The 23,425-nt window shown below is 37.3% G+C and overlaps 2 protein-coding genes across 2 annotated transcripts; both read left to right on the plus strand.

Moving 5' to 3' along the window:
* Positions 1-4,413: 4,413 nt before the first annotated feature.
* Positions 4,414-5,372, plus strand: exoc1l (exocyst complex component 1 like; the record flags this gene model as incomplete). Its single annotated transcript, XM_081361354.1, has 3 exons — positions 4,414-4,534; positions 4,749-4,912; positions 5,109-5,372. 3 exons carry the CDS (start codon positions 4,414-4,416, stop codon positions 5,370-5,372), a joined length of 549 nt encoding a protein of 182 aa, XP_081217480.1.
* A 1,159-nt stretch (positions 5,373-6,531) lies between these two features.
* smc2 (structural maintenance of chromosomes 2) lies at positions 6,532-23,123 on the plus strand. The gene is made up of 24 exons (XM_081361041.1): positions 6,532-6,857; positions 7,162-7,311; positions 7,385-7,507; positions 7,804-7,842; positions 7,947-8,057; positions 8,250-8,294; positions 8,646-8,879; positions 10,330-10,479; positions 13,012-13,245; positions 13,925-14,084; positions 14,231-14,348; positions 14,615-14,753; positions 15,375-15,494; positions 15,602-15,806; positions 16,923-17,058; positions 17,144-17,268; positions 17,408-17,601; positions 20,651-20,794; positions 20,889-21,083; positions 21,161-21,361; positions 21,657-21,773; positions 21,872-22,032; positions 22,227-22,374; positions 22,503-23,123. Exons 1-24 carry the CDS (start codon positions 6,690-6,692, stop codon positions 22,683-22,685), a joined length of 3,600 nt encoding a protein of 1,199 aa, XP_081217167.1. The 5' UTR covers positions 6,532-6,689; the 3' UTR covers positions 22,686-23,123.
* The last annotated feature ends 302 nt before the right edge of the window (positions 23,124-23,425 follow it).

Below are 23,425 nucleotides of genomic sequence, written 5' to 3' on the forward strand. Positions count from 1 at the left end.
TCATCTCCACCCCCTGACCCCTAAACCTACCCATCTCCACCCCCTGATCCCTAAACCCACCCCTAAACCTACCCATCTCGACCCCCTGACCCCTAAACCCACCCCTAAACCTACCCATCTCCACCCCCTGACCCCTAAACCCACCCCTAAACCTACCCATCTCCACCCCCTGATCCCTAAACCCACCCCTAAACCTACCCATCTCGACCCCCTGACCCCTAAACCTACCCATCTCAACCCCCTGATCCCTAAACCCACCCCTAAACCTACCCATCTCCACCCCCTGACCCCTAAACCCACCCCTAAACCTACCCATCTCAACCCCCTGATCCCTAAACCTACCCATCTCCACCCCCTGACCCCTAAACCCACCCCTAAACCTACCCATCTCCACCCCCTGACCCCTAAACCCACCCCTAAACCTACCCATCTCCACCCCCTGACCCCTAAACCTACCCATCTCCACCCCCCGATCCCTAAACCCACCCCTAAACCTACCCATCTCCATCCCTTAGATGCTTTTACCCCGCCCACTTCCGGCATCAGACTGTTAGGCTGGCACTGTCATCCTCACATTGCTATGACATATGGTTCTTCGGTTCTGCAGTTGTTTAATAATCTCACACTGAATAATTAAGCTTTGAAAAATTTTACAATTATTATCTTATTTGCATACAGAAATAGGTGTAAATGATAATGAAGTAAAGATTTCATCAAATGTGCCTTCTTACTTTATTGAAAAACATAGTGACACTTATACAATTTACTATACCTCAATCTTTTATGCAAATATTAGGTCATAAACTTTTAGACAATCAACCTACCAAGGATATGATTCCTGTCTTGTGTTCCCCTTATCTTGTGTGGACTTTTATGTTATTTTCTGTTTTGCACATTAAAAGTTAATGGTTTTCTATCTCAATATATTTTAAAATGAAACATTTATTCATGTTATTTCAATTTATTTAACCTTTTTCAACATTATCAATTTCTTTACTTTCACTTTTAATACATTTTTGATCACTTCAATATCAAATTTGCAGTGGGTTTCAGCACTTGTCTCATTACTTCTCTCTTAAGGATAGTTCACCCAAAAATGAAAATTATTTCATTGTTCACTCACCCTCTTATCATTCCAATCCCGTATGTGTCACGAGTCCACCATTCCTCCCTCACTGCTGCACTCCTTCACTCACACTCTAAACTACAATTCCCAGCATTTCTCCTGCTCATTACCTGCATGCACTTACTCAGCCATCACCATATTTAAGCACACACCTCAGTCACACAGATGGTCTGGTCTTGTCACTCACCCATAAGAAGGACTACTATGACTGCCTGCCTGTTCACTATTCATCCATCATCTGTTCACCCAGCTCCCCCAGCAGTCCTCTGAATCCTCTCCAGCCTGATTACCTGTGGAAAAAATACAAAGACTTTATATTCAGCTAAGTTACCAGTTTGGATTCTCAAGCATTGCCTTCAGTTCCTGTGTTGTGTTTTCCTGAAGTTCCTCATTAAAACTCTGTGTTGAATCCACTTCTGTTGTCTGTTCTCTTCTATTTGTGACAGAAGACCAGACCATCACAGAATGAATTCAACAAGCTCCGCTCCATTCAGTAACCATGCAGCAGTGTATCCAGTTCACCCTGCTGACCTACTCCTCTCCCAAGATTCCCGGCGGCTGGAGGATTATGTGGAGGAGTTCCTTTAGCTCTCCCATCTGGTGCCCTGGTGGTCTTCTGGAATGGATTGGACAATCATGTTCTTCGACAAATACTTTCACGAGTCCACCGTTCCTCCCTCGCTGCTGCATTCTCTCACTCACATTCTAATCTACAATTCCCAGCATTCCTCCTGCTCATCACCTGCAGCATACAGGTAAAGCATACAGCTTTGGAACGACATGATGGTGAGTTAATAATGACAGAATTTTCATTTTTGGGCGAACTTGGCCTTTCCCCTTAATCCATTACTACTCCATTACCTAAGGAACTGCACGTTCCCAAGTTATGCACAGTCAAAGTTCCACAGGAAGTGACCGTATCTCAGGAAGAAAGACGAGTTGGGGCTCTTACTCTTGGCATAGGGGCCCACTAGGTGACCCCTCCATGCCTAGAGTTATGCCTGGTCAAAGCTGTACAGGAAGTGGCGATATCTGGGAACCAGAAGGTCCCAGGGGCTCGGGACTGTGGGGAAAGTAGGATTTCTATCTGATTTGAATGAATGTGTGTAATTTGTAGGCCTATCTAAATATAGTTGTAAATTAAGGTAGTAAGTAAGGTAAGGTAAAAGGTTAGTAAGGTAAAAGCACACAAAGAAATGTTATCATTAAACACTTTCACTCAAAGTTGATCGAAGTTTGTAATTAGAGGGATTTCTCATTGAAACACATAAGGTGGGCTTGAATGATTCCACAGTGAGTAATGGTGAAAAAAGACAATGTCTTCCTTTAAAAATGTAAGATACTGTATGTTTACTGTAAGGCGGATGCCAGAAAGTCTGGACTGAGAAATGATTAGTTGGGAACCAAGCCAACTTAAGGCTCCGAGCTAGGAGACCCGCCTAAGCCCAGAGTATGGAGCCCCAACTCGGCTTGGCTCCCGAGATACACCCGGTCAAACTTCCAGCTACAACTCCAGAGTCAAGCCAACTTAAGGCTCCAGACCACTGGTACCCAGGGCTCAAATCAAAAAAATTTTTTAAATACTTCCCTGTCACTGAATAAATATATTGATGTTTTACATCTTAAAAATCAATATTTTTTTCACATTTTGTGAATCAATCATGATGTGGGCTTATTTGAAACACATGCGGGCTTAAATGGTGCCAAAGTACAGACAAATCTCTTAATTTTATATTCTAAAATTTACATCAACTAATTAATACATTTTCAAATGAGAGATTAATCTTGCATTTTTTAACAAATTATTTTTCTTACAAACCATGTCAATGGAAAAAATCCTAGACTTAGATTTTGATGGGTTTAATAGTAACACTAACCCTATCTCTGTAATCCATTACTGCTCCATTACCTAAGGAACTGCACATGGGAGAATTAAACAAATCTAACTCATGACCATCCTTTAGAACTGACTTTAACAGCGGCCACAAGTCAACCCTCAAAGACCAACTAAAAGCTACTCTGAAGACTAAAAGCATAGGTAATTTCTTCTTTTTGGTAAATAGTCCCTGAGTGTATAGTTTCAGGTAGCTGAATTTTGTTAATTATTAATTAGTTTGTCTTCGGAAAACACAGATGGATATCAAGAAGGCCTATAAAACTACCAAAAAGTCTTTATCAGATGCGATCAGAACACTTGTTTGTATGAACGTGTTTTGTGGCTATAAATTATGCATCTGTAGATCCGCTGGATATCAAATCTTAAGAGGTTGATGGGACCACAGTCAATATGTGGCCTATCCCTGTAGAGGTTATAATTATAATGGTTTCTAACTGCACCTCTTACGATGGAGATTTAAGAGGGAAATGTGTTTTCATAACTAATGATGTATTTTCCCCCAAGGCCACTTAAGTACAATCAGTCAGACATAGCTCATCTAAGCCAGGAGTGAGTTTGTTAGTGGTTGTGTGTGTGTGTGATCAGGTTATAAAAGACTAAAAGCTTTCACAAATAGATTAAGAATAAAGGGAGAGCAAATTCAACAAATAACAGAGATGATATGTAGAGGAAGGAAGATGTGTGCCCTGCACCCATATTTCAGGCTTGTACGGGTGGACTGCTGTATAATATTTGTAATGACAGAAAAAGCAAAAAAAAAAAAAAAAAAAAAGATGTGAAACTGCTCATTTACAAGCAGAAATTCCAATGTGTGTATATATATATATATATATATATATATATATATATATATATATATATATATATATATATATATATATATATATATACATATCTCAAACATTACTACAATTTATGTTTGCTAATTTATTTGTTTTTGAATCCATTGTGTAATCCAAAAACATATTTGATATTATTAGACATAACCTGACTGGTGTTATAATTAAAATATATAAATAATTGATATATTATCTATGATATATAGAAATGTTATAATTTCAAAATATTTCTGGCATGATGTACAGAAACTATTGATGATGATTCCTGACACATCCCCCCAAAAAAAGGCTTTAAAAAAGCATATTTCCATCATGGATTCATTTCAAATCAGCTTTTGAGAACCAAAAATAAAAATAATGGCACAATTCATTGTTCATTTGAAAATGCACAGTAGGTTTGGAAAGAGAGAGAGAGAGGGGGGGAGGGCTGGGTGGAAGGATGGCAATAAACCCCACAAACCAGGTCCACCTCCAGAAAACATTTTAGCCCTCACTCTGCTCTTGCTCTCTCAAGAGATTAAATTAATTTTCTCTCACTTTTTCTGCCTGAGATGTCATCTCTGCTGAGGGAGGAGATGGAAAGAGTCTTGTTCCGACCGGAGGGACAGAAGCTGGTGGAGTTTATAGAAATAGAGGAGCAACATCAGGGACGGCATTTTCTCTGTGTTTCTAGTAAGAAAATTCACCTTATTTTGTGCATAATTATTTTATGTGGCATGCGCTATTTTCCATCAGATAAAAGTTGAGACACTGAGGAGGAAAAAAAAAACAGTAGGGTCATCTGGGGACATGATCAGATATTGTTTGTGAAGGAATAAGAATTGTAAAATATATTACTTTGTTTGTTGAAGGGGTAGAATAAAAACTAGAACCAATGTGTGTTTAGTATCTAAGGATAAAGAAGCTCAGATCTCAGTAGTCTTGTGTCGGAAAGTTAAGCATTCACGTACCAAGAAGCTGCAGCACTGTGGGCTGGAGGACAGCTATGAGAGAACAGAGATCTGGGCCCTGGAAGACCTTCTGATTCTGGATGGTAGAGATCCAGATATAGTGAGTTGAGTTCAAACATTCATCCCCCTTTAATTTATGATTATACCTGCTACGTAAATGCTTGAAAAACATATTATATAGTTAAACATGAGCTAGACTTCAAAATAACTGCTTTGATGTGCTATATTATATTAGGAAGTGCTGTCTATTTCTTTCCATTGAAAGATGTTCAATTTGCATTTCTCTGCTGTGTTAGGATGATCCCTATTTCTTGATGCATTTCGACTCTGTGCGGTCCGTCAGAGCAGTGAGCTGTGCTGCGAAATACACGTTGGCCCGTTGTCTGCTGTCCCTGAGCAGGAAGCATCACCACACGGCATTAAAACTCAAGAACTTTGACTTGACGTACATTCAACCCACTGCAATGTATTCAGATCGTGGTGACTGTGTTGTCCTTGCGCAGATCTGTTTCTATGCCTTTAATCTGGTGTGTCTTTCCTTGTGTCCTGTGCCTCTGTAGAGAAAGCAGACAAAACTTTTGATGTTGACCAAAAAAAAAAGTAATTTCAATGTAACCTGTAAACCTTTGGGAGTGTACAAAGACCATGCTTTGTGTTTTGAGCACTTAGCTATGCTTTGAGCACTTAGACCTACACTAACTGTAACATAACTCCACAGTGTGGGTGAAATCCAATTTGTGCTTGTGCAAATGCAAACACAAAAGGGTGTTTCTGATTAGCAATGCTGTGCCTTGAATTTAAATGTATTTATTAACTGTTATAAATGCTACATTTGACATATTTTTGCATGTTTAGCTGCTATATTAAGCAAGCTATATCAATATGGTTTATCATTGTAAAAAGTGAAACTATGAGACAAACTTGTGGATATTACAGCATGCACTTTTAATAATCTTATGTGAGCTCATCTGGTGAAACGTCTGTTTACACATTTCTACTGGGCTGTGCTTTACGTTTTGTAAAATAAAATATTATGACATTGCAGTAGCATTGCGAAGCATCCATAAAAATGATTTATGCCTCACTTTTAACAAATAAAACATTTGGAGAATTAGCAGAATATTTGAAAACTGTGCACGATAGCTTTCGTTCTCTGCATGCATGTTATGCTTGGTCTCCAGGACTCTCAAATATTGTGGGCCACTAAAACCTGACATTTTAATAACATGTAACGTTAGGCGGCCATTTTTGAAAAATAAACCCTGAGTACACACTACACTAATACTGACTAAATTAATCGGTATTTTATTACGTGAAAATAAAAAGCGGGCTACTAGAAAAAATATAAGTTAGTTTAGCGATTATTACACAAAAATATTGCAGAATGCCTCGATTGACCAGTCAGGGTGTATTCCATAGAGTCGTGTATCAAAATATAATAGCATCATGTAATAGTTGAAATGTGCAGAGTACCACACTCTTTTTGAACGAAATGACACTTAAACCGCCCTGCCGACGTCATACACGCTTCAATGTTTTGGGTCCATCAATTAGGTGGCTAAAACATAGCCTGAATCAAAAGAATAAATGAATTCAATTTTAATAACAATGCCTTGATTGTAATAACCATGCATTTTATCAAAATAAACTGAACATTTAGTCTAAACATATGAAGGATTCGAGTGAATTTCTTTGTTTGTGGTTTTACTAGTAACTGACATCTCTCCCTTTTTTTGAACGGCGGAGCGGAAACGCGCCTGGCGCCAAATTTCAAGTTTGGATGGTTGAACTGAAAGCAACGCAGAGGTTCTTTGAAGTTGTTATCGCGTTTAATATAGCTTTGTTATTATTTTTTAATCGTACTGTGATTGATCGAAATGTACATAAAGTCTATTGTACTAGAGGGCTTCAAGTCCTACGCCGAAAGGACGGAGATTAACGGATTTGATCCGTTTTTTAACGCCATCACTGGACTGAACGGCAGTGGAAAGTCAAACATCCTCGATTCCATCTGCTTTCTGCTGGGAATAACTAACTTATCACAGGTGCGTTTTAATACATTCAACTAATTTGTTATTAACACGTAGCCATATGTATAAATCAGCTCTGTGATGGGAGTTTTTCTGTGGCTGCGCAGTTTTTGTTTATTTATTTTTGTGTATCAAACAAAAAAACAATATTTCTGATTGCTCTAGCCTATTTTATAAATCACTTGTATGACAACAAGAACCTTAAATAAAAGTTGAACAGAAAATATGAGATATATTTTATAAGAAACAGAGAGAGCATGATGAGTTGCAGAGTTCAAAAGCTGTAATACTGCTTGTTTTGGTTTGTCAAACATTATAGGTTCGTGCCACTAATCTCCAAGATCTAGTGTACAAAAATGGCCTGGCTGGAATCACCAAGGCAACTGTGTCCATTACTTTCGACAACTCCAACAAGAAACAGAGTCCCCTTGGTTTTGAGACCCATGATGAGATTACCATCACACGACAGGTATTCGGCCAGAGATCACTGATTTCAGAGATGGCATCAAAGAGACAGTAATAACAAAGCTTGTTGTGTTCAGGTGGTCATAGGTGGACGAAACAAGTACCTCATCAACGGCGTCAACGCAAACAATCTGCGAGTCCAGGATCTGTTTTGTTCAGTTGGCTTGAATGTGAACAACCCTCACTTTCTGATCATGCAGGTAACAACCATAATACACCCATCTAGGAATTTCTGTGACCTAATAAGATTTTTGTAAAAGTATTGGATATTCATATTCTAAACCACAGGACTTTCATTTAAAAATGAATGTGAATGGCTGTTTGCAACTTATTTTACTTGTGTAATGTGACAATTTTCCGTCTGAAACACTTCACAAGTAAATAGTGTCAATTTTGATTTCATGTTGATTTTTAGAACAATTTTTATTTGGATTTCCTGATTCAGTTGTAGTTAGGGTTCACATTCCCAGTAACTCTAATTTTATGTTTATTTCAGGGGAGAATCACCAAGGTTTTAAACATGAAGCCTCCTGAGGTGAGATTGATGGATGAAGTGACACAAACATCCAGTGTCTTGGATGCAAGTTAATAGTTTTCTTTTCTTTCTTTTTTTTAATTATGGCATGTTTTTATCTATAGATTCTGGCCATGATTGAGGAAGCGGCAGGTACCAGAATGTATGAGTGCAAGAAGATCAGTGCTCAGAAAACTATTGAGAAGAAAGATGCCAAGCTCAAAGAGATTCAGACTGTATGTACATTTATTTAAATATTATTTTTTATTTAAATGACCCAACAATTGGAATGACGTCAGTATCATCTCAGATATGGTCTTTGTGTGTGTGTGTGTGTGTGTGTGTGTGTGTGTGTGTGTGTGTGTGTGTGTGTGTGTGTGTGTGTGTGTGTGTGTGTGTGTGTGTGTGTGTGTGTGTGTGTGAGATAGATCCTGGATGAGGAGATCACGCCCGCTATGGATAAACTGAAGGAGGTATGTGTTTTTATAAAAAAAAAAAAATCTAAAATTAAACAATTTTGTTATAAAAAATCCTCTTTTTTTTCTTTCTGTAAAACCCAAAAGACATTTTAAATGGAGTAATAGTTAAATAAATAATAAATAAATTAAATGTGTAATTAATAATAAATAATGTAATCTATAAATGATATAAAGGCTATACATTACTGTGTGCCTCTGTTTCTTTGTGCTGCTGAACATTATTTTGTTTATCACTGAAGTTTTCTACCAGCTTCAGTTCCTTAGTACTGTGGACAAAGTTCATATAACTTGTGCAATATATACTTATCTTTTTGTCATATCCTATCCTTCTCCCTTGCTTCTTAGGAACGTGCATCCTACCTGGAGTACCAGAAGCTCATGCGTGAGATCGAGCACTTGAGTCGACTATATGTGGCGTACCTGTTTGTGTGCGCCGAGGAAACCAAGCTGAAGTCTACTGAAGAACTGCAGGAGATGCAGACCTCCATCACGCAGCTGCAGGAGAACATGAGACAGAACGAGGCCAAAGTGAAGGAGCTGAGCGCGGAGATACAGGAGTTGGAGCGCAAGAGGGACAAGGTGAGCAGCAGAGCAGACAGTCTGCGTTACACTGATCTGAGAACAGGAGCAACAGGGATGATTTCAGCCTTAAGGGGCTCACAACCAAACTATATAAGATGCTGTGATCTTGAGAAATGGAAAGATATCCATGGATGAGTGATGGAGAAGTGACTCCTGCTTTCTGATTTGTGTGATACAAGACTCAATCAAAGAGTTTAAAGTGGGGCAGGTGAAACTTGAATTGCTTATGATTTATTGAGGGATGTGAACTGCTCGGTTTTCATCAAAATAAGCCGTTTTTTAACCCTAAATGGGTCATTAAAGTTATTCATTTAGATCAGTTAATCATTATTAATGTTCATCTGAAGCCACATTATATATTAACTATAATACTGTTAGAAATGTAAGTGTAGTCTTTAATGTTTACATTTTTGAATGCCATATTAGAAATACACTACGTTCAGAAGTATGGATTAGGTAATATTTTTGTGCTTTGATAAGAAGAAATGTTTCTTGAGCAGCAAATCAGCATCTTAGAATGATTTTTGAAGGATCATGTAACTAAAGACTGGAAAAAGTTGCTGAAATTCTTTAACTGGAATAAATTACATTTTAAAGTGCATTACAAACAATCAAAAAAATGTATTTTAAATTTGTAATATTTCACAGAATTAGTAATAAATTATCAAAATTATTATTATTAGAGCCCACAAATATTCCCCCATTGCATTGTTATACATTATATAGTAGTTTAATGTAGTAATAAACATTTTTTCTCACACCGTACTCGCGCTTTCAATGCAGGCATTCAATGGATCTCTTACACAGACAAGCCACACACACACAAACTCCCGGTGCTCACTATGTCTCGCCTCTCCTGCTATTAATATACTATACATCTAAGAATAAACCATCTAAAATCTAAAACTAAATGTGAAATGGTGATTTAAATTATGTTTGCGCTTTCACTTATAATAATAAATGCAATCAATCACAGTTCTAATCATAAGAAAGCATGTCAAAATGACTATTACCAAACTGTATCTTGCAAACCTGCAGCTTTTTGCAGAGTAAAGATGGCTTAAATGTTCTGTGTAGAGAGGAAAACTGTCACTAATTTATTAGAAATGATTTGTGGTCCTAATGAAACCCATTCACAGTCCAGATTTGGACCGCAGTCTGCTAAAAGGTTTGGTGACTTATGATCTAAACAGGTAGGTTTTCCTTTACCTGAACAGGTTTGGCAATCGAGTATTTGTCCTGTGGAGACTGAATGTCTGTGATAGAGGTAAGGATAGTGGGTAATGGACTGGCAAAAAGTATTAAATTATTTGTACGGGAAATGATTTTTGAATATTTTATGATGCAAATTGATACCTGTTAGAAAAGTGTGCAGTTGATTGATTGAATAGTTCTGTCTCCTGTTGTATTCCATTAGTATGTCTCATATCTGTGTCTGTCTCTCTAGGAGGTTGGGGGGGTGTTGAAGACTCTGGAAGAGACCCTGTCTGAAGTACAGAGAGTGGACACAAAGGCCCAAAGCGCTCTTGACCTGAAGAAGCAAAATCTGAAAGATGAGACCAAGAAGAGAAAAGAGCTGGTCAAAAACATGGAGGAGGTAAACAATTTTTTAATAAAAATACTGGCGAAACTGTATGTAATTCAAATTATTACAAATAAATTAGGTTTAAAGAGGACCAATTATGCCCCTTTTTAAGAGATGTAAAGTAAAGTCTCTGATGTCCCTGGAGTGTGTATGTGAAGTTTTAGCTCAAAATACCCCACAGATCATTTTTTATAGAATGTTAAAACGGACACTTTTTGGGGGTGAGCAAAAATGAGCCATTTATGTGTGTGTTTTTTTAAATATAACAAAATGAGCTGTTCCGAGCTGTTGCTTCAAGAGCTCTTGCTCTGGTGGCAACAAAACAGATCTCAAGCAATAAAATGTCAGAAACTGTACTAGCGGTGTTCAGTTTGAACTGGAACAATGATGCATACAGAGCCAGAGAATGCAGTATATGCTGCATGGAGATAGAGCAGGTATAGTTTAGTTAAATTACAGTTATAACTTATGCTGTCATTTTGCTTTAATCCACTATTAGTGCAAGCCTGTTGTAGCGGACCCCGTTTAAAGGATGACCAAAACTTTACTGATGAGTTTTATGACGTTTATTGTACTTCACACAAAACATGAAGCGTCCGTTTTACTCCAGAAAATCACCGTAAGAGCTGAATAAAACAGTACAAGAAAAGTGCGCATTAAAGTCTTATCCATAAACTCTCTCTCTCCCTTTCATTATCATCAACATACACAGCGAATTACTAGGGGTGGGGGAAAAAATCGATTCTTAGATGAATCGCGATTCGGGACGTGGACGATTCTGAATCGATTCACAAATGTCAAAAATCGATTTTCTAAAAAAAAAAAAAATTCTAATAACGTAACATTGACGGAACGCAAAAGGCGGAACTCTGAAGCGGACATGCACGTGCGCGGACAGTCTGTGGCGTGCACATAACAGAGACGCGCACATAACGGACGCATGATGGCTAAGCGCCAAATGTGCAATGCCAGTCACAAAAAGTTACATTTTGACTGTAAGTTACTCTCTGCAGATGTTCATTCACTTTCTTTGTATAAGCTGTTTTTTATTGTGGTATACAGCAAACATTTCAAGTCATAACTCTTTATTATTTAGTTGTGTACTATAAGTCAAGAGCGACTTTGTATGTTACTAATTATTCAGAATATGCATAAGTCCACAAGCATTATACGTTATGATAGCTTCTGGTACATAATTCTATATTTTTGAACGAAAACAGCTTGTGAATTTGCTACAGCAAAATGTTTTTTTTTTTTGTCTGAAGGATTATATTGCTAATTGGAAATAACAAGAGGATGTTGGTTAGAAGTCTATTATTAAATGCTACTATGCTAGAGATTCAGAATATGCTGAAGTTTGTATTAATTTACTACAAGTATGCTGCTAGAACAAGCACACATTTATTTTCCTGTTGGTTCTCAGCAATGTTGGGACATATGCTGGCAAATGTAACCTTACAGTTGACTTGCCAAATCACTTCCATTTGTTTTATTAATAAAATTAATATAGGAAGTATTAGAAGTAAGTTCGTTACGGGTCATCATAAATACTTTGCTTTAAAAGTACCAAGTAAAAACATTTTTTCAATGTTTTTGATAAAAGGCACTTCCCTGAGAATTGAACTTAATAAATGTGAAAAAGACACTTTAATGTCTGTCATTATGTTTGTCATTCTGTATAGCAAAGCAGATGAGAGTAGATCATGATCAGAAACCTGATTAGAAATCATTATGAATAAAATCGAATTGTTTTGAATCGAAAATCTTTTTGAATCGAAAATCGATTTTGAATCGAATCGTGGCCTCAAGAATCGGAATCGAATCGAATCGTGAGATGGTAAAAGATTCCCACCCCTACGAATTACACAAAACCACTCGTTACAACTAACAGTAAACAAATATATACAGACTTTATGGCTTTTCGGGGAGTGCTTAATAAACTGGTAAACTTTATATCCGTAAAACAACTCAGTGACTCAGATGCCAGGAGTCTATGGAGACTCTTATGTTCGTTGGTTCATCCAACAACAGAACATAATGTTTATTGGCACAGACATTGTATATCCCCAGCTGCTACAGCGAGTAAACCGAAATGGCGACTACTGTCACTGTGGCTCACTCAGGGCGCGGGATCTATCCTAAAAGGGCAGATTGTCAACGGTCATGGCCGGGGCTTCCCTACTCTTACGTAAGAGTAAGGGGAAATCTGAAACCACGCGTTTGGAGAGATTGTTCATTATTTATGATGATTATAAAAAAAAGTATTGGGTGGATTTTTACAATTATAGGCTGTTTTTTACACACATCTGTGTTCAAACACCAAAACATAATTTTTGCATAATAGGTCCCCTTTAAATACTCAAATAAAATGAAAAATAACTAATGATATAAATAAAATAAATTAATTGATCCTGTAAGGTGGGGGGAGGGGTCTATATTTTAAAGTATTTTGATAAAAATCAAGATATTGCCAGAAAACGATGTTTTTTCTTTTTTAATGTTTATTTATATAAATGATTTAAATGTTAACTTTGTTTGAACTAGGATAAAAAGATGATGTCAGCTAAGGAAGTGGAGGTTGCCAAAGCGATGGAGCGGCTGAAGGCCGTGCAGGAGGAGGGGCAGAAGGACGCAGAAGCGCTGGAGGCGGCTCAGCAGCATTTTAAGGCAGTGTCTGCTGGTCTCTCTGCCAATGAGGACGGAGCTGAAGCCACACTTAGTGGCCAGATGATGACCTGCAAGAATGACATAAGTAAAGCTGAGACAGAGGCCAAACAGGTGACCTATTTAACATTTAAAAACTTTCAACAAGTCCAGTAATCACAGTGATGTGGGAATGTTTGTCCTCACTTTATACTTCAAAATCTTCATTCACTGTCCATGCTGTATTATAACTCTTATTAATAATGTCCCTTGAAATAATTTGATAAGATGTTTAATGCTTACAGAGGCTGCATTTATTTGATCAAAATACAATAAAAACAGTAATATTGTTGCAGTTCAAATTAATTATTCTATTTTTTATATATATATATATATATATATATATATATATATATATATTTTACAATGTAATTTATTGCTGTGATGGCAATGCTGAATTTTCAGCATCATTACTCCAGTCTGCAGAGTCACATGATTCTTCAGAAATAATTTTAATATGCTGATTTATTGCTCAAGAAATATTTGGTATTTGTTGGAAACAGTTGTGCTGCTTAATATTTTTGTAAAAAAAATAGGATTATTTGATGAATAGAACGTTCTAAAGAACAGCATTTATTTGAAATATAAATTTGTTACATTATAATAAATGTTTTTACTTTCACTTTTGATCAGTTTAATGCATCCTGGCAAAATAACATTTATTTCTTACTAACCCAAAGTTTTTGATCAGTTGTGTATATATGATATATATATTTTTAAAGGTGATTGTTGATGTCTCTGTTCTGTGTTTTAGGCTCAGATGAAACTGAAACATGCTCAGCAGGAGCTGAAGTCTAAACAGGCTCAGGTCAAGAAGATGGACAGTGGCTACAAAAAAGACCAGGACACATTTGAGGCTGTGAACAAATCCATAGAAAAACTACAGGCTGAAATGAAGAAACTCAACTATGAGGGTACTAAAACATATTGAATGTGATTGTAGGCTGAATGTGAATTGTAAACTCCGATTGAATTCAGATTAAATTTAATTCAGAATTTAAGTATTAGATGAGTCTTTTTTTAAGTCTAAAACACTTTAAAAAGTAGATTGACTTTTCAGATGGACGAGAGGATCGTCTGTTGGAGCAGAAGAGGCAATTTTCACGGGATGTCAATCAGCTCAGGGAAACCTACGAGTCCCTTATGGGACAATTCCCCAACCTGCGCTTCGAATACACGTGAGAACATGCAGGCCATTTTCATCTAGACTCATTGCTTAAGTGTCATTCATACACTTAATTCATTTAGGAATTACAACAGTGAATCTAATGTGTGTGTGTGTGTGTGTGTGTGTGTGTGTGTGTGTGTGTGTGTGTGTGTGTGTGTGTGTGTGTGTGTGTGTGTGTGTGTGTGTGTGTGTGTGTGTGTGTGTGTGTGTGTGTGTGTGTGTGTGTGTGTGTGTGTGTGTGTGTGTGTGTGTGTGTGTGTGTGTGTGTGTGTGTAGGGACCCTGAGAGGAGCTGGGACCGCAGTAAGGTGAAGGGTTTGGTGGCAAATCTTTTCACTGTAACTGATGTGTCAAACGCTACAGCCCTGGAGGTGGTTGCAGGTGGTCGACTCTATAACGTAGTGGTCGACAACGAGGTAAGTCTTCCTTTAAAGGGTTAGTTCACCCAAAAATGAAAATTCTGTCAGTAATTACTCACCCTCATGTCGTTCCAACCCCGTAAGACTTTCATTTATCTTCGGAACACAAATTAAGATATTTTTGATGAAATTTGAGAGCTGTCTCACTCCTCCTGTCACACATTCATCAGTGTCAGTAAAGACATTTATAATGTTACAAAAGATTTCCGTTTTATATAAATGCTGTTAGAACATTATAACATTTATCCTGAAAATTGTTCTCCACAAAAAATAAGCAGTACAACTGTTCTCAACATTTATAATAATAAATGTTTCTTGAGCACCAAGTCAGTACATTACAATGATTTCTGAAGGATCATGTGACACTGCAGTAATGGATGCTGAAAATTCCGCTTTGCCATCACCGGAATAAATTACAGTTTAAAATATATGGAAAGTGGAAAACGGTTATTTTAAATTATGATATTTTACATATTACCGTTTTCTTTTTACTGTATATTTAATTAAATAAATGCAGCTTTGGTGAGCATAAGAGACTTCTTTCAACAGCATTTTAAAAATCCTACATGTTATTATCTAGCAAAATTATGTTTTGATTTTAAACTTGACTATTTGCAGGTTACTGGAAAAAAGCTTCTGGAAAAGGGTGAACTGAGACGCAGATACACCATCATTCCTCTAAACAAAATCTCAGCACGTACCCTCAATGACAACGTAGTGCGCGCTGCCAAAAACTTGGTGAGAGCTCTGCTATTGAGCTGTTGTTGATTTGATTATGATTTGTTTGAAATATTCTCCACAGGATTTTGTTTAATGAAAGGAAACCCATTTGTTCTGTATTGCAGGTTGGGCCAGATAATGTGCATACGGCTTTGTCGTTGGTAGGTTATGAATCGGAGTTGAGGAAGGCCATGGAGTATGTTTTTGGCACTACGCTGGTTTGTGACAGTTTGGATAATGCTAAAAGAGTTGCCTTTGACAAAGGTGTGAGCACCAAAACAGTTACGCTTGGAGGAGACGTGTTTGATCCTCAGGGAACATTAACAGGAGGTTTGTATGTGTGAAAATGTCTGTAACTGTGTGAGATACTGTACATCACAGACCCTCGCAAAAGTATTCAGACCTGTTATTAATTACTAAGTTATAACTCTTAACTATTTGTTCTGGGATATAATTTCACCAAAATTCCAAATTAACCATAAATCAGACTTTTTTTTTTTCTCTTGATTTTGATGAGAATGAATGTATAATTATTTTTACGAAATTCTTTAAAAATAAGCTTCTTGAATATTTTTTTTTCCTTTCGATTATGGAGGCAATTATGACCTGTATTTTATATACTATTATAGTATTTATTTATTTTTATTTTTTCAATTAGCTTTTATTTTAATATTTTCAATTTTACTCATTTTGTTATGTGCCTTTGTCATTTTTAGGATTTTTAAATCTATTAAAACTATAATTTATTTAAATTTTTAGTACTTATTTTAGTACCTGGTACTAATTGTTGCCTTGGTAAAAATATTTATATTTTATTTTTCAATTACCAAAATGATTTTTAATAGTTTTAGTTAACATCAACACTGATTATTACCTGTTTCTTAATGGATTTTGTGAGATTCACCCATGAGAATTAAATTTTTTATAGTTTTAGAGGGTTGCTTTGGCTCTGCTTTGTTCTTTTCTCTCTTTTTTTTTCTTCAGATGATTTCACATTATTAGCTAATCTTACATTTTATCAGTTCATGCATACCCTGGGAATTAAATCTTCTACAGTTTGAGCTACAGGATACGCATCAAATATGCATCTTTGCTCTCATTAAATTGTACAATGTAAATGTCACCATTACACTGGTCCCCCATTCTTTCTAGTTATCACTTTCCGCATCAGCCAATAAAAAAATGTATATTGGTGGACCATTCTATGGGGTTTTTATCCAGAAGACTAGATTACAGTCTGCAAACATTTACAAGTCAAAGTAGAACATGGTGTTCTCTAATAACTGGTGTGTGTGTGTGTGTGTGTGTGTGTGTGTGTGTGTGTGTGTGTGTGTGTGTGTGTGTGTGTGTGTGTGTGTGTGTGTGTGTGTGTGTGTGTGTGTGTGTGTGTGTGTGTGTGTGTGTGTGTGTGTGTGTGTGTGTGTGTGTGTGTGTGTGTGTGTGTAGGTGCACGTGCTCAGACGGCCTCCGTCCTGTCTAAACTGGCTGAGGTGAAGGATATTCAGGACAGTCTGAGGACTAAAGAAGCAGAACTCGCCGCAGTGGAGTCTGAGCTCAGCAGCCTCAAGGGAACAGCTGAGAAGTGAGCCTCTGTCCAATAGACAACCTCTTAAAAATCCTCACTGACCAATCAGAACAAAAGTAAAAAAAAATTTTCCCTCCTTCAGATATCGTCAGCTTAAGCAGCAGTTAGACCTGAAGACTGAGGAGGCTCGGATCCTAGAGACCAAACTTCAGCAGAGCTCCTTCCATAAACAACAGGAGGAGCTGGAGAACCTGCGCAAGACCATCGGTACACACAAATACCCCTCTTTGCCAAAATGCAAAGTGCGCTAGTTCTCATGCTGAAGTCAGGGCTCTGTATAGCTACACAATATGATTAAATGTTGGTTTCACTGTCTGTTAACCATCCTGGTACTCTGTTTCTTTAGAGGAGTGTGAGGAAACACTACAGACGACAAAAGAGGTTCAGAGGAAGGCGGAGGAGAAGTACAAAGTTCTGGAGAACAAGATGAAAAACGCTGAGGCCGAGAGAGAGAAAGAACTTAAAGCAGCCCAGCAGAAGCTCAACCAGGCCAAGAGTAAGGCAGATGCCTTCAACAAGAGACTGAAAGAGAAACAGCAGGTACTTTGCGTTTACTAAAGCCCTATTCGCATGGCAATTGTTTTTTCATGGGGGCGCAAGGTATTTTCAATGGTTACAGGGACTAGTCTGTGATTTTGTTGCTGTCTGAATCCAGATTTTCTGTGTTTTTCTCCCACCGCCCATGTGAAAATTCCTAGCCAAATTATTTCGTTTTTGTGTGTGTGTGTGTGTGTGTGTGTGTGTGTGTGTGTGCGCGCGCGCTTTTAATTGCAGTCCGAAACAACATCTGAGTTTACATGAAGGGATCAATCTAAAAGAGTTTTTGTAAATCATTTTTCACAAGAACCATACGGTCTGTAACTGTTGCATTCTGTTGTAATGTACATGCATTGCAAATATAGAGACTTTTATTACTCAAATTCTGGAAACCGTTTACAAGAATAATATTAAATCACCGCTCAACTACAGCTCGTGGGAGCTTAAAAAAAAAAAAAAAATTATGCAAACTTTTGAAATGGGCCATTATTATGGTAGCAACAGATATGCAATACAATTTTAAAATATGCATTATATACAGTTGATATAAATTGGGGCTTGCACAACAAATCGTTTCACCAGTCGGCAAAGCAGCCAGGTTTTTATGGATATTTGCAATATTTTGTTATGTAAATGAGATGTTGTGTTAACTAGAAAGCTAACTTCCACCTTTTTAAAATGACATCCATAGTATTGATACTTTGCAGTCACGTGACTACCACGGATACCTGGCGGGCAACAAACGGGTATTTTCAACGTAGAGTCCTGTAGTTCCAGGACTTTCTAGTAGCTATCAAGTCTGTTAGCGAGCTAGCTGCATAACTATGGACTAGGATTAACGTTAACTCCAAGGTAGCTAAATTGTGTAAAGCAGACAATTTTTTTTTTTTTTAGATAATCGAGCAGTAATAATTCCTCCGTAAATAATCTAGCGCTACTGTTGGGTCATCTCTGGTTCTCATTGAAAATTATAGATATCGCAAACCTCAAAACAACCTATCACACACTTCTGTTATTGTTAGCAAAAGATGACAGCTGTTACTGTACGTTCACACCGCCACCGGCGAGAGCGGCAAAGTGCCCGGAAATCATTCATTTTCAATGAATTTTGCCGCTCTCGCCGGTGGCGGTGTGAACGTACAGTTAGCCTAGCTTAGACTCATAACACAAACAGCTGACTCACCGAACCAGCTGGTGGTGTTGATTGACGAAACTACAGGGTAACTTAAAGACACGATTAATTACATGATCATACACCCATTGTGTTCAAACAAATGTTGAAATTACCTTTGATGGAGTGATGGAATGATCACTGCACAGACGTGTATACTGTGAAGGTTGCTTATCTCATCTGCGGTTAGTGCAACCAATCGCACAACTATCTGGCATGTCGTTTACACCTCAAAACACCAACTTTTGTATAGTAAAACTGGCAACCCTTGATTAGTTTACTGGGTTTCGTTGCTGGAGAACGACGTTCTTGCCCGCCAGCCAGTACTTGTGACGTCACGTGCAAAGTATCAATAGGAGAGAGAAAAAAAGCAAGATAAAAAACATTTAAAGTAAACTATAGTGTCCTTTTTATTATTAAATAGGATATTTAAATGAATTAATAATACATATTATTTTCCTGTTATTGAATTTGTTGTCAAGTCACCTTTATTTAAATAGTGCTTTATACAATATGTGACCCTGGATCACAAAACCAGTCTTATGTTGCACGGGTATATTTGTGGCAATAGCCAATAATACATTGTATGGGTCAAAATTATAGATTTTTCTTTTATGCCAAAAATCATTAGGATATTAAGTAAGGATCATGTTCCATGAAGATATTTTGTAAATTTCCCACCTTAAATATATAAAACATTTATTTTTGTGAATGGATGCAGCACTATTGTCCATAGAAATGGACAACTTTAAAGGCGATTTTCTCAATATTTCGATTTTTCTGTACCCTCAGATTCCAGATTTTCAAATAGTTGTACCTCGGCCAAATATTGTCCTATCCTAACAAACCATACATCAATGGAAAAATTATGTATTCAGCTTTCAGATGATGTATAAATCTCAATTTTAAAAAATTACCCATAAGACTGGTTTTGTGGTCCAGGGTCACATATAGATTTTCAAAGCAGCTTTACAGTGATTAAACAGGAAATGATGCAAACAAACTTCAATTCTGCTGTAAAGCAGCTCTAAAAAGACAATAGTAAACAGTCATTATTTAGGTGAAATCAGTTCAGTGTTGATTCATTTCGGTTCAATAACTGTGAGGTCATCAATTATGGAACGAGTTCAGTTCAGCTCTGGAGAAAACAGTGATGACATCATCCTGCTCTGTTCAGTTTTCATCCACTAGTGTCAGAGTAGACAAGGAAATTATATTGTTTTACATGTCACTAACCACGTGAGAAGTGCATTTTCAAGTTTGCAGGATCACAGAACTCGTTCCTCCACTGATTTAATTTAAACGCATGAGTTTTATCACAGAGGAGTCATGCAATTTGCAAAACAGACATCTTGAGAAACAATTACCATCTGAATAGGGATTGTGACATTTCTTGCAGACTTTTGATCACTGAAATTCATTTTTTTTAGATCTAATCTGGGTTTATTTTATTTATCTTGCATCAGGGTTCTGATAGTCATGGAAAACATAGAATCATCAGGGGATTTTTTTCTCTCTAGCCTATGAAGTTGCTCTTCGTAAGATCAGTCTTTAAAAAGTCCTTATTCAGTAATCAGGAATGACTGCAAAAGTTGTAAGGATACACTGGTCAAAAGGTGTGGGAATTCTGGGGTTTAAACAGACTCTTTTCCCTGGTTTCTCAGACAATGTGAACTGGCACATCTTATAATATCTCAGAGCCATTGTTTTGTCTCAAGATGCACATCAGGAATGTTTTTTTTTTTTTTCTAAGGAACGTTTATAAAAGCTACTTAAATGTCCTTATTAAACTAAGGCCTAATCCTGGCTTAATCTAAGCCCTGTCTGTGAAACCAGGCCATAGTGTTTTAGGTGTTGAAACTTCTTTCTTTCTTTCTGTAGGAGGCAGATGCTGTAGCTCTGGAGTTGGAGGAGCTGAAGAGAGAACAGACTGGATATGAGCAGCAGATTCAAGCTGTAGATGAAGCTCTCAAAGCCATACAGGAGCAGATCGACACCATGTCCACTGAAGTTTTGGCCAGTAAGGTAAAGAACTACAGTTGCCTTACAGAGATGTCCCTTAAAGGTTATGCGTTTCATTTCTGTGCCATATATGTTAACTCACACTTTGTGTGTTTAGGAAGCAGTGCGTGTTGCGCAGGAGCAGCTGTCCAAGCAGAAAGAGGTGATTTTGGGACAGGAGAGAGAGATTAAAGGAAAGACCGGAGAAGCAAACCGCCTCAGAGAACAAAACAATGACGCCCAGCTCAAAATCAGAGAGCTGGAACACAACATCAGCAAACACAAGAAAGACAGCGCAGATGCCACAGCCAAGGTCAGAGGAAGTGAATGATACCAATACAGACTAGTGTGTTGCTGATTAGACTGTGTGTAATGTTGGCTTGTGTTCAGGTGGCCCGCATGTTAGCTGAGAATGACTGGATTTCCTCTGAGAAGCATCTCTTCGGTCAACCTAACACTGCCTACGATTTCAAGACCAACAACCCCAAAGAGGCTGGACAGAGGCTGAAGAGACTCGAGGAGACTAAAGACAAGCTGGAGAGGAACGTCAACCGCAGAGCCATGAACATGCTCAGTGAGGCTGAGGAGAGGGTATGATGCTCACCAAGGCTGAATTTAATTTGTAGCCTGTGAAATATTATTACAATTTAAAACAACTTTTTTTTTTTTTTTCAGTATATTTTAAAGTAATTTATTCCTTTGATGGCAGTCATTTTTATTATTATTATTTTGTGGTGGTGTTCATGGATGTTTTGGAGATTTGACCATTACAGCTCTGGTATTTTGTTATATTATTATTAGTAGTAGTAGTAGTAGTAGTAGTAGTATTAACCATTATCATTATTAATTCTTATGCTTTTTATATTATTTGTCTGCCTTCTTTCAGTACAATGATCTGAAGAAGAAAAAGAGAATTGTTGAGAATGATAAAGCCAAAATCCTGGAAACGATTGAAGAGTTGGACCAGAAGAAGAACGAGGCACTCAATGTGGCATGGCAGAAGGTAAAATACAAATTTGACAAATGAATTGGTCACATCTGGTGAGAAAAAGATAAAATAATCATATTGCATCCGGTTCAGTGCAGTCTGTGTAATTGCAGGTGAACAAGGATTTTGGCTCTATTTTCTCCACCTTGTTGCCTGGTGCAAATGCTCGTTTGGCTCCACCCGAGGGGTGTGGTGTCCTGGATGGGTTGGAGTTTAAAGTGGCTCTAGGGAAAACCTGGAAAGAGAACTTAACAGAGCTCAGCGGGGGTCAAAGGTCAGCCTTTGCATAACACTTCTGCTAAAAGTGGCATATCGCTCCTGGAATCAATAGCTATTTTGGTTATGGCTCTCCAGGTCACCATTTCTCGGCCACAGATCCATTAGAGCATCGGATCGTGGACTGAGCCTATTACTGCATATTTCCCAGTACATGTGCTGCCCATTGATCACCTGATGCATTTGTTTCAGGTCTCTGGTGGCGCTCTCTCTAATTTTAGCTATGTTGCTGTTCAAACCCGCTCCCATTTACATCCTGGATGAAGTGGATGCCGCTCTTGATCTCTCACACACGCAAAACATCGGACAGATGCTGAGGACACACTTTACACACTCACAGGTAATGCACATGCTCAAAATGAATGTCGAAATGAGCTACACGTTAGTTTTCCAGCGCATCAGTAATACACAGCTATAACATGACTGTATTTGAACAGAAACTGAATGAGCCATTTTTATTCTTTGCAGTTTGTGGTGGTGTCTCTGAAAGATGGAATGTTCACCAATGCAAACGTGCTCTTCAAGACCAAATTTGTGGACGGCATCTCCGCGGTCACTCGCACAGCTCAAACGCATGAGGGAAAAGTTTTGGCCCAGCGCACCCAGGAGAAAGCTAAAGACAAACGCCAGCGACAGATACTGGCCAGCTAAACACACTTTCTCTATTGCACAAATGTTTAAGCTTTTATTACTTTCAGTTGAGAAAATGAAATGGAATATTTAAAATTGTCTGTACTAAAAGCTTTTTGGACACCTCTGATTTGTGCATCTAATGCATGAGAAATGACTCTGTAAATCACCTCTTTCCATTACTTATTTTAAAACGCTGTTGAATTATTTACATTGTGGAGTGTAGTTGCTATGCTGCTTTTTAATCCTGCTGTTTTTTACTGAGTCTGTTTTCTCTCTCTGTACACTATACGCTTTCAGTATATTTGTTTGTAGGATGACTTGCCTTTTCAAACTTTACAGCTAGTTTTGTATAAATAAAACTTGTCAAAAAAAGTTGTGGTTTCAGAAATTAATCGTGCCTAATTGTACATTTAAGGTAATTGATTAGTTTGATTGCCATTAAAAATAATTAGGTGTATCTTTGCTAAGTAGTGTATTTGATGTCATAGAATAGTGTTGTAATTTACACTTGAGCATTTTATTTATTTATTTATATATATATATATATATAAAAAGAGTATTTTTTATATATATATGTGTACATATACACACACACATATATATATATAAAAAAAATACTCGTGTGTGTGTATATATATATATATACACACACATATATATATAAAAAAATACTCAAGTGTGTATATATATATATAAAATACTCAAGTGTGTGTGTATATATATATATATATATATATAAAAAATACTCAAGTGTGTGT

The sequence above is a fragment of the Scardinius erythrophthalmus genome (genome assembly GCF_964197995.2).
Source record: "Scardinius erythrophthalmus genome assembly, chromosome: 3".
In the NCBI taxonomy this organism is placed as follows: domain Eukaryota; kingdom Metazoa; phylum Chordata; class Actinopteri; order Cypriniformes; family Leuciscidae; genus Scardinius; species Scardinius erythrophthalmus.

Excerpts from the sequence above, each read along its gene's own strand:
- smc2 (XM_081361041.1), top strand. The coding sequence starts at position 6,690 with ATGTACATAAAGTCTATTGTACTAGAGGGCTTCAAGTCCTACGCCGAA. Across the intron at positions 7,508-7,803 it reads CTCACTTTCTGATCATGCAG|GGGAGAATCACCAAGGTTTT; the intron begins GTAACAACCATA and ends TGTTTATTTCAG. Across the intron at positions 14,085-14,230 it reads GAAGAAACTCAACTATGAGG|ATGGACGAGAGGATCGTCTG; the intron begins GTACTAAAACAT and ends TTGACTTTTCAG.